The 17,500-nt window shown below is 44.3% G+C and overlaps 1 protein-coding gene across 5 annotated transcripts in view; it reads right to left on the reverse strand.

The window, feature by feature from the left end:
• vcla (vinculin a) overlaps positions 1–17,500 on the reverse strand; it is a 133,103-nt gene that overhangs the window by 6,598 nt on the left and 109,005 nt on the right. For 3 of the 5 annotated variants that reach the window (XR_006023282.1, XM_042065600.1, XM_042065599.1), the window contains 4 exons: positions 14,091–14,393; positions 13,196–13,320; positions 9,280–9,468; positions 1,417–1,608 (listed from right to left, as the gene is read on the reverse strand). Coding sequence is in view for 4 of the 5 variants with exons in the window: in XM_042065600.1 (XP_041921534.1) it covers positions 1,417–1,608; positions 9,280–9,468; positions 13,196–13,320; positions 14,091–14,393 (809 nt within the window). In the remaining variant the exon portion in view is untranslated. The remainder of the gene's footprint in view (positions 1–1,416; positions 1,609–9,279; positions 9,469–13,195; positions 13,321–14,090; positions 14,394–17,500) is intronic. The other 2 variants (XM_042065602.1, XM_042065601.1) reach the window with 1 other exon arrangement.

Below are 17,500 nucleotides of genomic sequence, written 5' to 3' on the forward strand. Positions count from 1 at the left end.
ACTGTCTATGCACAATTTCAACCACATTTTGCTGCTCTTATTTTTTCATTATTATATGTGCCCTCTTATTTACTTATTTACTTACTTTTTTGTTTACTTGAATGTTATGTTTGTCTGTGGACCTAAATTGGTAAAATATGTCTTGTCTTCACCGTGGGATAGTGAGAAACGTAATTTCGATCTCTTTGTATGTCTGGAACATGTGAAGAAATTGACAATAAAGCTGACTTTGACTTTGACTTTGACTTTGACTTTGATGAGTATTTTAGACAATTATTTGTAAAGGTATGTCCATAAAAGTCTCAAATGAAACATTTCATGCTTATATTTGGATTGTATGTCAGGGGTTCTGATATGGAATGACTACACTAAATATGGAATAATTACACAAAAATATCTATTTTTGCAATTTTATGTTCAATTTGTGTATAAGATGGACTACTTCTGCACAACTTATATTGGATGAAACAACATGGACATTCCATTTCTATGGGTTCTTGTGGACATTTCAAAATCCAAGATGCTTCGTCTACATATTCCTAAGGATATACACATTATATAGAGAGCCTAGAGGGTAGGGAAGCACCAAGGGGGGGGGGGGGTCCGTCGATAGAAGTAGACACATTAAGATAAATTTAACCATGTAAAGCACTCTACATTTATATTTCATAAATGTTTGACTTATATTGATTCCTGAGAGTCCAAGCTTTCAAACGGTGTGTGACATGACTATGCCACACAACCTTATGATACCGAAAATTGATTTAGCATGTTTGAGGGGGGAGGGGGAGGGGTACTGATGCGATCCCATCGGTGGGATGTGTAGAGTAAGTGGGATGTGTAGAGTAAGTGGGATGTGTGGAGTAAGTGGGTTGACTTAGCATGTTTTGGGGGAGGGGAGGGGTATGGTGGGATGTGTGGAGTAAGTGGGTTAATTTGGTGCAAGATGCAAAGAAACAAACAAAATGGCAGGCAAGTGACATGACTTCATCGCCATGGAAACCCCGAGGAAACTGTCATCCTTGGCTTCACACGGGTGGGCGGGACAAGCGGTGTAATTGACAGCAGAGTGGATTGCAGATGGAGTGTGATCTCCTCCTCTGATTGGAGGGTTGGTGTTGGCTGGGCGTGTCATTCTCACAGATATATGCACAGATACATACATTTATATATTATACCCGAGCAGGAGGCACTCGTGAAGCCAGCATCAGTTCATCCAAAAACAAAAGTGCACGCCAAACTTGCCATTCCAATAGTCACCAAGGGCAACCTCAGCACCAATAATAACATCAGCAGCAGCAACACCAATAGATCCCCTCGGGATGCAGTAGTCATAGTAACAGCAGCGGTGTCCCCTCACAGAGGCCCCCGCCCAGGGCCCCAAAATGCCGCAGGGCCGGCGGAAGCAGGAAGTACCTTACTGGACCACTTGCGAGCTTCCTGGTGCAAAGCCTGGGCCGCGGCCAGCATGGGCTGGTTAACTGGCTGATTGGTGGGAATGAGCAGCAGCTCGGGCTCATAATCGTCCTCGTTGTCTGTGAACTCGTCCTCCTCGTCTACATCAACCTCACCCTCCGCCCCATCAAAGCCTTCCCCTGAGTCCTCCGGCTGACCAAGGGGGGAGGGGGAAGGGGGGGGGAAGGGGGGGGGAGGGGAGGGAGCAGGGAGAGAGAAGGAGAGAGTTAGTGTGAGCCACTGGATGTAAACCTACTTTAGAGGAGAGAGAGGGGACAGATGGGATGGGGGGAGGGGGGGGAGGGAGAAGGAGAGAGAGAGGAGAGATGAGAGGAAAGGAGAAGAGAGGAGAGAGGAGGATGAGAACAGAGAGGAAGAAGGGGAGAGGAGGAAAGGAAAGAGAGGAGGAGGGGAGAGGGGGATGATGACAGAGGGAGAGGAGAGGGAGAGGAGGAGAGGAGAGGAAGCTGGATTGTCAGCGTCGGTAAAGTTTGGGTTTCTCCCACTCTGAAGCTCCACCAACCCAGAGGGATGTCAACACAGATGCTAGTGGGGTTAGGTCTGTTAGGTCTACTGTATCTATGGCTACCGCTACACTGCAAACATCCACTGAGCATTCCTCTCGCTAGCACACTAAGCTAAAGCTACATCAGCTATGCTATGCTATGAGCTGAGCAAAGGAAGCTAAGCTAAGCCAAACACTAGTTAGTTTCACTACATCCTGAAACAATGCAATGGGTGGATGTGGATGTGTGAACAAGATTATGACCAGAGAGGAATGAGACTAAATAAAGCAGCAACAATAAGGCATTTATTCACGTAGAAAACAAATGTACCTCCGCGCTACTGCGGGTCACATCTAGTGCATCAACGGGAGAGGACCGAATCCAGTAAGAGAGAGAGAGTTCACCGGAGCGACAAAGATGTGAAATTTAAGTATTTTTTATTATTTAAGGTGTCAACATAAGGACTAACGTTTCGACGTGTGCAAAATGTTCAAAAGATATCAGACTACACACATAGACCTACAGAAAGCACGACAAATTTAGTTCCTCATTTAAACCATGAGGTTCAAGTGTATTAAGGGTAAATATCCAGAACGCCTCCCTACATAAGAGTTTTTTGATCATGTCTCCGCCTCTAGAGGGTGTATTGATTTTTTCTATCCCCCAAAATTTTAATGAAGCTGGAGATCCATGATTTGCCTGCATATAATGTCTTTCCACGGCATAAGTGGTGTTTTTAGTGCGAATTGCGGTTTTGTGCTCTGATATTCTAATTTTTAGTTGACGTTTTGTCTGTTCAATGTATACCAAACCACATGGACATTTTAATAAGTAAATTACATGTGTACTATTACAATTGATAAAAGAACCAATAGGATAAGATTTACCCGTCCGGGGATGCGAAAAATCTTTAGTAGAGTTAGAACACTGGGCACAATTACCACATTTGTAGAATCCCAGCGGATTAGAAAGCCAGGTCGTGGGAGGCGAAATGTTCATGTCAGAATGGACCAAACGGTCTCGAATATTGCGGGCACGTTTGAAGACGACTCTAGGTGGCTCCGCACAGATGTCTTTTAAGGCAGGGTCACTCTGGAGGATATGCCAATGTGTTTTATTCTCCCCGTCATTGGCGAATAGCGGGTAGAGAAGCAGATTTTAGGATTTGATTTGCTCTTAATTCTCTTATTTAGCAGGGAGGATCGGTCAACACTAAGCGCCTTCTCCCAAGCATTCTCAATATTTTCTTTCGCATATCCCCGTTGCGATAATCGCTGCGCCAGTTGAGTCGCTTTGGACATGAAGTCTTCAGTGGAGCTACAATTCCTTCTCACTCTAAGGAATTGACCCATTGATATATTATGAATTAAATGTGCTGGATGGTTGCTATCTGCTTGAAGCAGAGTATTTCTGCTCAGCGGTTTGCGATAGATTGTCGTTTGCAGTATATTATTAACATCTTTCACAATAGTTAGGTCTAGAAAGTCGATCGAGTGAGAGTCATGCTCCATAGTAAAAGACAAATAGTCAGTGCTAGAGTTGGCATAAATTAAAAAGTCATTTAATTCATCCACTGTGCCTTTCCATATTAAAAAGATGTATCTACGCCATAGCGCGATCTTAGAATGGAAAGGATTGAGATTAGTAAGTATATACTTGTCTTCCCAAAGGCCCATTACCAAACAAGCATATGATGGCGCGAATGCGCTGCCCATCGCCGTTCCTTGAAGTTGTAGGTAAAACTTTCCTGAATATTTAAAAAAGTTTTTAGAAAGTATTAGTTTAACTAAGTTTATCAGAAAGTCAGAAGGAGGTAGAATATCTGCAGGGCATTGTTTAAGATAATAAGACACGGCTTGTACACCGATGTGGTGCGGTATGCAAGTATACAGGCTTGTCACATCCAGAGACACCAAAAAAATCATGATCTCCACATTTTAAATTATTGATAGCATTCAACATATCATTGGTGTCACCAAAGTAAGATGGCAAATCATGTACATATTTTCTCAGGAAAAAATCAACGAACTGAGACAAGGGTTCAGTAAGGCTGTCTATGCTGGACACAATAGGACGTAAAGGTGGATCAATTAAGCGTTTATGGATCTTTGGCAAACCATAAAACACTGGACATAACGGGTGGTCTTTAACTAGAAAAGCTTTTTCTTTGTCTGTTATCCAACCTCTTTTAAATGATGTGTCAATAAATACGTCAATCATACTTTTTATGTCACAAGGTTAGAAGGCAAAGGCTTGTATTGTTTGTCATCTTCCTTTTTTTTTATATGCTCATAGTTCACCAAACTCATTACAACAACAGCGCCCCCCTTATCGGCAGGGCGAATGATGATGTCTTGTCTTAACTCCAGATTTCGTAGAGTTTCTATTTCATGTTTGTTCATATTCTTCTTAGCTCTAAAAGTAGTTGATCGGCTCAACTTAGCCAAGTCGTGTTCTACTAACTGACTTAAAGTCATGATTGTAGGGTTAAGATTGGAAGAGGGTAGAAACCGTGACTTCTTTTTAAACGGAGTCACCTCTCTGATGAAGACGTGGCACACGTCGAAACGTTAGTCCTTATGTTGACACCTTAAATAATAAAAAATACTTAAATTTCACATCTTTGTCGCTCCGGTGAACTCTCTCTCTCTTAAGGCATTTATTCATTCATGTTTTATTCATGTACATTTCTTACTAATTATCTCGTCTTTGATTAGTAAGTTGCTCCATCAGGGTTCTCACTTCAGAAGGAGTGGGAGTGGCTACCAAAGTCTGCTGGCTTCTTATTGGACTAAGAATGGAGCAGTGAAGCCTGCTGGTTCCCCACTGGCTGCAGAGTTGCCCACATAGTTGTGGGAGGGACCAGAACTTTGAGTGCTTCTGAGGAGTTGCAGCACCTGCTCAGATTTTGTCCCATGATCCTTTGCATCTTCACCTCTCTGGGCCAAGTGTGGGAAAGGTCAGGGTCAGAATAAAGGCCATTTCACTGGCCATATCAGTGTCTCCACGGAGATAAGAGGTAGACCACAGAGATACAAGACCGAAAAGAAACTCCGATGGCCACACGTTATGATCACTTTCTCTAATCAACCTACTTGACTTCTTAATTTTGTAAGAAGCATGAACTTTTTCTTTTCAGGACTTCTTGTCCCAGGATGTCCCCTTATTTGGCACAAGTATTATGTGTGAAGGAGCGCTAACACTATTAATAGCAGAATTATATCTTGTCACGTACAATCGGGACTGGATACTAAAAATACAGCCTGGATATGTTAGAGTTTGAACTCTAACTAAACAGTGATTGGGTTTACATGCACTTCAGTGACCTGGTTATGAGACTTGTCCCAATTTGGATCATATTCAGGATATTGTGTTTACATGAACACAGACAAACCTGGTTATTAATATCCCTGTTTAAATATTAGAACACTGTAATGAGTTATCGGGATACTATTACAGTGTTCTGGCCAGCATCCACCCTACAGCATCCACCTCCACCCTACAGCATCCACTATGCCTCCACCCTACAGCATCCACCCTACAGCATCCACCTCCACCCTACAGCATCCACTCTACCTCCACCCTACAGCATCCACTCTACCTCCACTCTACAGCATCCACTCTACCTCCACCCTACAGCATCCACCTCCACCCTACAGCATCCACTCTACCTCCACCCTACAGCATCCACTATGCCTCCACCCTACAGCATCCACTCTACCTCCACCCTACAGCATCCACCTCCACCCTACAGCATCCACCTCCACCCTACAGCATCCACTCTACCTCCACTCTACAGCATCCACTCTACCTCCACCCTACAGCATCCACTCTACAGCATCCACTATACCTCCACCCTACAGCATCCACTCTACAGCATCCACCCTACAGCATCCACTATACCTCCACCCTACAGCATCCACTCTACCTCCACCCTGGTATAGACAGCATCCACTCTACCTCCACCCTACAGCATCCACTCAACCTCCACCCTACAGCATCCACCTCCACCCTACAGCATCCACTCAACCTCCACCCTACAGCATCCACCTCCACCCTACAGCATCCACTCTACCTCCACCCTACAGCATCCACCTCCACCCTACAGCATCCACTATACCTCCACCCTACAGCATCCACTCTACCTCCACCCTACAGCATCCACCTCTACGCTACAGCATCCACTCTACCTCCACCCTACATCATCCAATCTACCTCCACCCTACAGCATCCACTATGTTTCCAACCTACAGCATCCACCTCCACCCTACAGCATCCACCTCCACCCTACAGCATCCACTCTACCTCCACCCTGGTACAGACAGCATCCACTCTACCTCCACCCTACAGCATCCACTCAACCTCCACCCTACAGCATCCACTATACCTCCACCCTACAGCATCCACTCTACAGCATCCACCCTACAGCATCCACCCTACAGCATCCACTCTACCTCCACCCTACAGCATCCACCTCCACCCTACAGCATCCACTCAACCTCCACCCTACAGCATCCACTCTACCTCCACCCTACAGCATCCACTATACCTCCACCCTACAGCATCCACCTCCACCCTACAGCATCCACTCTACAGCATCCACTCTACAGCATCCACCCTACAGCATCCACTATGCCTCCACCCTTCAGCATCCACCTCCACCCTACAGCATCCAATCTACCTCCACCCTACAGCATCCACTATGCCTTCACCCTACAGCATCCACCTCCACCCTACAGCATCCACTATATGCTCTGGAGAAGTACCGGATGGACATATGTGCCCAGGTCTTCTCGATGACCAGTGTCCAGTGCCAAGGCCGCCCAAGACAAGTGTGTCAGACAGTGGGTTTACCAGACATGCAGCACATACCACCAAGCCCAACCACTCAGCTGATATTACTATTAGATATTACTATACACACACACTCCTGCTGACCATACACTGCATGGGGCACACACACACACACACTACTGCTGACCACACACTGCATGGGGCACACACACACACACACTCCTGCTGACCACACACTGCATGGGACACACACACACACTCCTGACCACACACTGCATGGGGCATCTGAGTGGAGTGTTAATGGCAGTGCAAAGGTTCAGAGAGCTAAAACGCAAACACACTACCCACACACTACCCAACACACACTACACACACAATACCCAACACACACACTACACACACTACCCAACACACACTACACACACACTACCCAACACACACTACCCCCACACACCACACACACTACCCACACACACTACCCAACACACACACTACCCACACACACTACCCACACACTACCCACACCGACAGAATAAGTCAGAAAGTTAAATCCAGGGAATTTTCATTGGAGTACAACATTAAGGCAAGACACTTGCTGTATAGTGGATACTTGCTTTTATACTACTACACAAAAGTCCGATTTACACATTTAGGTGTTTATTTCATTACATTGTGTTTACTTGCACCTGTATATTTCTCCTAAATTCACCAGAAGTTAGCATTCTATCGTTACTGCCGCGACTGTGATCCAAAGCATATCATGTGTAGTACCGTTGGAAAGCTCTGTTTTTCTTTCATGATGCTATGTAATCCAAATATGGACACTTCCTTTGTATCAGCAACCAATTGCAAAAGTTCAAAGGTGAGTCTAGGCTAAGAACGGAATATCATTGGCTGTCATTCAAGGCTGTTTTCTCAAAACATTTTAATCAAAAAATATGGCGAAAATAATTTTGCACCTGGCTTTGTATAAAATATATACAAAATCACACATAATTAATGAGATAATGCCTAATTTGCATAATTAAACATACTAAACATACTAAACATGAACTGAAGACGAATATCTGTATTCAAGCGCCTGTCTTCCCATACCAATGCAGCCCATAAACATTGCCATTGACAAAGAGATTACTTGCAGATGCTGCAATTGTGTAAACGAATGTCCTGTGATTTGGTGCAGTGTGCAGTGCTACAGGTGTTACAGCACCCCTATGTGGTTTGGAGTGTACACTACAGCAATCTGGAGCAGTGTTGAGCTGTGTCTCTCCTGATATCTGTTTGTGCTGAAGGTGTAATACAGCTGACCTGATCTGGAGTGCATGTTGAACAGCACCCTCCCATGAAGAGGGAGTTAAGTCATTTAGAGACGAATGACCGCGTCGCAGGAAGTGAATCATAGCAAAGGGACGCCAGACCCTCTTGTAACAGCACCCTCCCATGAAGAGGGAGTTAAGTCATTTAGAGACGAATGACCGCGTCGCAGGAAGTGAATCATAACAAAGGGACTCCAGACCCTCTTGTAACAGCTGTACTCAGTGATACTGCAGACTCGTAAAAGTAGTTAGAAAATAAGGCAGAAAAACGACAAGTTTCCTCATGCTGCTTCCTTATGTTGGAATGTGCAAAAATGTACAAACAATCAAGAGGATGCCTTCTTGTATGTGATTTCTGCAACAGTGATACTGCAAACATGTTGATAGCCTATTGTTGATTTATATGCTGTAGCCTAGTGTAAAGCATGTCACACAGTAGCCTAGCCTACAGAAAACACTTAATTGATGTGATGTGATATAATGATAACTTGTATGCCTACAATGGTTTATTAAACATCATAGTCATTTATTTAGTCAGTCATCATGTTCATGTTAATGAATAGGAAGGACACCTAAACGATAGCCATAAACCAAAATTTTGCGCAATATCTTCCGTGATTCCCTATGCGTGAGTCACAAGCTCCTTCCAGCTGACTCTGGCAGATCTCAGGACAGTCAGTCGCAATCGGTTATTTAATAAATAAATGTGAATTACGAATAATAATAAAAAGCTTCTATCTAATGTAACTATTTTTTCCATGAACTGTAAAAGAAAACACGTTTTTTCCAGCTGTATTCTCCATAAAGAGTAAAGTAAATTATGTACTTATTTCCGGAATTGACATCACTTCCTGGACTCGTCTGAGGCTGGTCTAATGGGTCTGAGGTCTCTCAATGACTTAACCCCTACTGCTCCCATGGTTGTGAATATGCACTGCTGTTTGGACAGCGCCCTCGTGTGGTGTGGAGTGTGTGTTGAACAGCGTCCTCGTGTGGTGCGGTGCTGTCTGGACAGCGCCCACGTGTGGTGTGGAGTGTGCGGTGCAGTTTGGACAGCGCCCTCGTGTGGTGAGGAGTGTGCGGTGCAGTTTGGACAGCGCCCTCGTGTGGTGTGGAGTGTGCGGTGCAGTTTGGACAGCGCCCTCGTGTGGTGTGGAGTGTGCGGTGCAGTTTGGACAGCGCCCTCGTGTGGTGTGGAGTGTGCTCACCTTGCTTGACCACTTGCGGGCCTCGTCGTGGAGCTGCCTGGCCGCCACCATCATGGGCTCGCTGACCACCTCTCCGGCCTTCTGATCTGGGAACTCTTCGTCCTTCTCCTCTGGAGGGGGGGGTCGAGGGGGGGGGACCTCTCCCTCAGGCAGCGGGGGCTTAGGGGGAGGAGCCTGCTCATCATTCACCTGGGGGAGGGAGGGAGAAGTCAACATTAGATTATCCCGGATTATCCAGATCTTATTTATGTGGTGCAATAACAGGGTCGTTATTGCACCACATACATAATTATTTATTAATTGTAAATAATTATAAATAAATTGTTATTTATATTTATAATAAATGATTATTTATTATAAATAATTATAAATACATTGTTATTGGAGGATGAAGAGAAGAGAAGAGTGGAGGATGAAGAGAAGAGAAGAGTGGAGGATGAAGAGAGGAGAGTAGTGGAGGATGAGAGGAGAGTGGAGGATGAAGAGAGGAGAGGAGTGAAGGATGAAGAGAGGAGAAGAGTGGAGGATGAGAGGAGAATGGAGGATGAAGAAAAGAGTGGAGGATGAAGAGAGGAGTGGAGGATGAAGAGGAGAAGAGTGGAGATGAGTGGAGGATGACAAGAAAAAAGTGGAGGATGAGAGGAGAGGAGGACAGGAAAAGTAGAGGGAAAGGATGCAGAACTTCATGCATCTTAATGTATACTCTCTCTCTCATCCCTCCCCCTCTCTCTCCCTCTCATCCCTCTCTCTCCCTCTCATCCCTCTCTCTCTCTCATCCCTCTCTCTCATCCCTCTCTCTCTCTCTCATCCCTCCCTCTCATCCCTCTCTCCCTCTCTCTCATCCCTCTCTCTCCCCCTCTCATCCCTCTCTCTCATCACTCTCTCTTTCTCATCCCTCTCTCTCATCCCTCTCTCTCATCCCTCTCTCTCTCTCTCATCCCTTTCTCTCATCCCTCTCTCTCATCCCTTTCTCTCATCCCTCTCTCTCATCCCTTTCTCTCTCTCTCATCTCTCTCTGTCATCCCTCTCTCTCCTACTCTTCCCTAACTCCCCTTATCACTGCTAAACATGCATCTTTAAACTCACTCATATATCATTCAGACTTAACACCGTACACACCGAGTCCGATTTTTCGGACGAAATATTCGCACGAAATTACGCAGCCTATTAAACACATGCATTCGTATTAGTCTGTACACACCGAGGACGAAATTCGTTGCGATTAAAAACATTTTCGCAACGGTCTTATTTCATGCGAAATTTCGCACGCGAAAAAGAGCTGTTGACCAATCAAATAATGATTTTGCAGGGTTCCATTGATGTCACAATAGAACGACAAGCAGAAAAAAAGCTGATAGATTGGGTGATCCTACTGCTCAGTGCTCACGATGACTAGTCTCCTTAATAGGCCTATATGCCAAAGTTACAGAGAGTTTAGGTTACAGTAGACTCTCTCAGGTGTTCAAGAGTAGGCTACTCCTGACGAACTCCTTACGTAGTGCAAACTCCTTACAGACAGCTTTCCCCACTTCTTACCACCGTCCCATTTTACACTCAACCAAAAAGAATGAAATCTCACTACAGACAGAGGGCTTCTCACTGCACATATTTGCAATGAAAAAATACAACATGCATTCATGGAAATGGAAGTTTTAAGAATAGGTCATGATAGGCTATGCTGCTGACAACAGCATTATGTCCAGGGTTACCACTATCGTAATTTTGCCTCACATTTCCTGGTGCGTTAACTTTGCTTTATGCTTCATAACTGAAGTAGCCCAATGTGGAACTCTGAAAAACTTTCTGTGGATCTTATAAAGGTAAGCTAATGACTGATAGGCTGTCTCTGTGCCTCCGCTCCTTAGCAGATACATTTTGATGTAGCCTGCGTGTGAAATGGTTTCGTGAGATGTAGGCCTACATGATATAGGCTATGGCTGTTTTATAGCGTGTTGGCGTATAGCATTTTGGCATGTAACATTTTAAATGAGGCCTTGCCTACCCTACAGCTTGTTAGGCTACACCAGTCCGCCCAAATGGCATACCTCGAGTCCAATATGCGGGCACCCCTGGCTGCAGCTTGCAGATCGGGGCTGGGCTCAATGTGGGGCAGAGCGCAAAGTTGAGCTCAGCACAAAATCAGCTCGTCATTCCCTGCTGACCTCTCGTCCGTCTATTTACCCGGACTCAGAGTTTTTCTCAAGGAAGAATGCTTAATTCTATAAAAGCGTATCCTCCTTAAACTACTGCCAACGTTAATCATGTCCCTTCCCACCTAGCGTTATTAGAATTGCGTGTGTGTTGTGTAGTGGGGTGGGTGTATGGGTGCACTAATGAGCCCAACCAACTTATGTGTTGGACTGCACAATTATCACAATAGCACAAGTAGAATAGACAAGGGATGGGAAGGATGGCCGTAAGCTTTCATTTCCCCAGCACCTCTCAAGCCAATAGGCCTGCACGCTTCCACAGGGTTCTTGCAGGTTTCAGTAAGTCAAATTTAAGACCTTTTTAAGACATTTTAAGACCATAAAGATTAAAATTTAAGACCTACACGACACATTACCAAAAAAATATTAAAATCAAAGAAATTCTGAAAAAATAATTTCATTTCAATGAATTCAGTCATTGAAAAAGCATTAATTGAATTTACTGATAAAGCAATCACATTAGTAACCTTCCACACCCAACAACGTCTACAAACCAATTGATTTTGACATTGCTCATTTGTAGTAACCTATGCTCAAGGAAAAACATCCGTGTCACGTGCCAAATGCCCAAAATGAAAATATGCTAAAAAAAACTTGGCCTCAAATACAATAGATTTAATCTCATATTTATTTGCATTACAAAACAGAGAGGGACGTCTTCGCGATTACTGAATCAGGAAACATCACTTAAAAGAGTGTACTATTAAATGACTGGTGTAGTAGGTCGTTCAACGGAGGTGCGATGATATTGTGCTGGAGACCGGAGGGACCAGGCATTGAGGAGGACGTCTTCCCTAATTAAATATTTTTATTTATATTTTTTGCAAAGTTTGCAGCGGGCCTCGTACCAGGAGCTGGCTACCGATTGTAACCAAAAGCGGAAATCGCTGTGATCTAGCCATGTCTCGTTGAAAGTACACTTTCCCATTTTCCACACGTAGCCAAAGTTTAACAAACTCTGAGGAGACGCAGACGTATTTCGCAGGCAGGTATTGCATTTATCAAGGGATTTGTAGTTTTACCACCGCATACGTACCAACACCAACATCCCCCAGAAAGAACTACAACACCGAACCAGCGTTCTGAGGGCAGCGTTCTACTGGTCAGCAAAGACTCTAGAGCTCCGCTCTGTAGGCTACGACTAGATACTTTTTTGCTCATTTGTAATAACTTTCTGCGGCAGGTGTTCCTGGAAATGAACGAGGGTAAAACCCTTTTTAGACCTGACTTGATGAAATGTAAGACCTCGGATGAAAATCTGGCTGTTTTTAAGGCGTTTTAAGGCCTTAAATTTAAAGTTCAGAATATTAGACTTTTTTAGACTTTTTAAGACCCCGCGGGAACCCTGTTCCATGAATGATCAAGGCTATAATCTGTTTCAAATCTTGATGATTTTATGAGTTCTCCCTGCTTACTGAAAGTCGCTGTGTGAACCTGCGTGACGTGAGTGCGAAACAGAATGCGAAATATTAAAATAATCGCATCGGACTTGGTGTGTACACTTTGAGTGCGAAAATTTCGCACACGAATTTCACATTTTCGCACTGTTATTTCGTATCGTATCTGGTGTGTACGGGCCTTTACACGTACACACACACGCACACACACACACACACACACACACACACACACACTCAGATATGCTCTAATAAAGTTTCTGTTCAATAATTTAACTTTCTAACCTAATGTGTGTGTGTGAGACTCACATGCAGTTGGTCCAGGTCTGGGGGTGGTGGAGGGAAGTCTGGCTCGGGGGGGTTGAAGGCCTCACGCACTCCCCCCACGGCTGCCAGGATCCTGTAGGCTGAGTCCAGGAAGTTCTTCTGCAGACCTGCACAGAGAGAGGGTCAGATACACTCTCTCTCACACACACACACATAAACACACACACACACACACACACACACACACACACACACACACACACACATTTTTCTCTGCTAGAGTTTTAAACATGGTTCAAAGAACGTTCCGCGAACATTCCTGGAACCAAAGATTTAACCATCAAGGAACGTTCTGGTGCTGTCAAGAAAACTTTCCTGAAAGACCGTGAGGGAACGTTAGCAGCAAACCCACATCCTTCCATGAACGTCCGCAGAACGTTCCCCGAACCAAAAATTGTTTGCTGGGACACACACACATACATACATTGCTGCGCAATTGATCAAGGAACCGCGTACCGACAGAAAAGGAAACAAACTAGCATTATAATGCAGACATTGACTAACATTTTAAACAGCTCATTTAACATTTTAAACAGCTCATGTTATGCCGTTTTTACAGGACAACTGCTCATGTCATTTTCCCGTTTATGTATTTCATTAACTATTGTAGATGACGCATCCTGGCTTCGGTTCTATTGTAGATGACGCATCCTGGCTTCGGTTCTAAGCTGGTGCACTAGATAGCACCAGGGTTCAAAGAATTCTGAACGGAACCGGTTCAAGAATGGGTTCACTGTCGGTGGAAAAACGTCTTGTGTCACCTGTTCTGAGTGTCTCACCTGTTCTGAGTGTCTGACCTGTTCTGTCTCACCTGTTCTGAGTGTCTCACCTGTGCCAAGTCTGACCAGTTCTAAGTCTCACCTGTCCCAAGTCTCACCTGGGTCCTGGATGTTGCCAGCCACGGCCTTGGCGTCCATCACCATGGGCGAGATGGTCCTGCTGAGCTCGTCTGATGCCGCCTTGACCATCTCCCTGAATTTGGGGTCCTCTGAGTTCTCCACTTCTCGCTTGGCCACCAGCAGGATCCGATTGGCCCGCCGTGCAATGCTCGTCGCCCCGGCAACCAGCATCTGAGGCTGCACGTTCGCCATGGCAACGCGACATTTATCAATGTCCTTCTTAATGGCCTCTTCAGAGGCATCCAGGAGCGACTTGGTGTCGATGGCCTCATCCACCAAACCTAAACACACACACACATACACACACACACACACACACACACACAGTATAAATACACACACATATGGCCTCATCCACCAAACCTAAACACACACACACACACACACACACATACAGTATAAATACACACACATATGGCCTCATCCACCAAACCTAAACACACACACACACACACACACATACAGTATAAATACACACACATATGGCCTCATCCACCAAACCTAAACACACACACACACACACACACACATACACACACAGTATAAATACACACACATATGGCCTCATCCACCAAACCTAAACACACACACACACACACACACACACACACACACACATACAGTATAAATACATACACATATGGCCTCATCCACCAAACCTAAACACACACACACACACACACACAGTATAAATACACACACATATGGCCTCATCCACCAAACCTAAACACACACACACACACACATACAGTATAAATACACACACATATGGCCTCATCCACCAAACCTAAACACAAACACACACACATACAGTATAAATACACACACATATGGTCTCATCCAACAAACCTAAACACACACACACACACACACACACACACACACACACACACACACACACACACATACAGTATAAATACACACACATATGGCCTCATCCACCAAACCTAAACACACACACACACACACACACACACACACACACACAGTATAAATACACACACATATGGCCTCATCCACCAAACCTAAACACACACACACACACAGTATAAATACACACACATATGGCCTCATCCACCAAACCTAAACACACACACACACACACACACACACACACACACATACAGTATAAATACACACACATATGGCCTCATCCACCAAACCTAAACACACACACACACACACATATACTATAAATACACACACATATGGCCTCATCCACCAAACCTAAACACACACACACACACACACACACACACATACCGTATAAATACACACACATATGGCCTCATCCACCAAACTTAAACACACACACACACACACACACACACACACACACACACACACACACACATACAGTATAAATACACACACATATGGCCTCATCCACCAAACCTAAACACACACACACACACACACATACAGTATAAATACACACACATATGGCCTCATCCACCAAACCTAAACACACACACACACACACACACACACACACACATACAGTATAAATACACACACATATGGCCTCATCCACCAAACCTAAACACACACACACACACACATACAGTATAAATACACACACATATGGCCTCATCCACCAAACCTAAACACAAACACACACACACACATACAGTATAAATACACACACATATGGCCTCATCCACCAAACCTAAACACACACACACACACATACAGTATAAATACACACACATATGGCCTCATCCACCAAACCTAAACACACACACACACACACACACATACAGTATAAATACACACACATATGGCCTCATCCACCAAACCTAAACACAAACACACACACATACAGTATAAATACACACACATATGGCCTCATCCACCAAACCTAAACACAAACACACACACACACACACATACAGTATAAATACACACACATATGGCCTCATCCACCAAACCTAAACACAAACACACACACACACACATACAGTATAAATACACACACATATGGCCTCATTCACCAAACCTAAACACACACACACACACAAACATACAGTATATATACACACACATATGGCCTCATCCACCAAACCTAAACACACACACACACACACACATACAGTATAAATACACACACATATGGCCTCATCCACCAAACCTAAACACAAACACACACACACACACATACAGTATAAATACACACACATATGTCCTCATCCACCAAACCTAAACACAAACACACACACACACAGTATAAATACACACACATATGGCCTCATCCACCAAACCTAAACACAAACACACACACACACACACACACACACACACACACATATACAGTATAAATACACACACATATGGCCTCATCCACCAAACCTAAACACAAACACACACACATACAGTATAAATACACACACATATGGCCTCATCCACCAAACCTAAACACACACACACACACACACATACAGTATAAATACACACACATATGGCCTCATCCACCAAACCTAAACACAAACACACACACACACACATACAGTATAAATACACACACATATGGCCTCATCCACCAAACCTAAACACAAACACATACACACACACATACAGTATAAATACACACACATATGGCCTCATCCACCAAACCTAAACACAAACACACACACACACACATACAGTATAAATACACACACATATGGCCTCATCCACCAAACCTAAACACACACACACACACAAACATACAGTATATATACACACACATATGGCCTCATCCACCAAACCTAAACACACACACACACACACACATACAGTATAAATACACACACATACAGTATAAATACACACACACACACACACACACACACACACATACAGTATAAATACACACACAGGCTGAGGAAGTCATTCATCCCCAGGGCCATTGAACTGTTCAATGCATCACTTAAGGGAAGAGGAGAAATAGACTTCTCCGCATAGTCTGTCTGCCTCTTCACCCCCTCCAATGTCTTGAACTGTCTGTCCACTAGCCACTTTACCATTGTCTTCTGCCTCACTGTTTGCGTGCTGTATTAGCACATATGCACAACCCCTCCCTCCATGCCACAGCCGAACTGTGACCACACTTATACCTTTCTTAATATAGTTATTTATAGATATATAGACTTTATTCTTGAACTGTTGCACTGTTTGACTTTCTCATTTGCACCATCACCATGACACTCATTCACACAGAGCACCTTACCTTACCTTCACAGAGCACCTTACCTTACCTTATGCACAGAGGACCTTACCTTATGCACAGAGGACCACAGGCACATCACCATGACCACTATCACCATTGCACTACCACCATGACACTCATTCACACAGAGCACCTTACCTTACCTTATGCACAGAGGACCACAGGCTCAGTCCCTGCCTC

The sequence above is a fragment of the Alosa sapidissima genome, chromosome 16 (genome assembly GCF_018492685.1).
Source record: "Alosa sapidissima isolate fAloSap1 chromosome 16, fAloSap1.pri, whole genome shotgun sequence".
NCBI lineage: Eukaryota > Metazoa > Chordata > Actinopteri > Clupeiformes > Clupeidae > Alosa > Alosa sapidissima.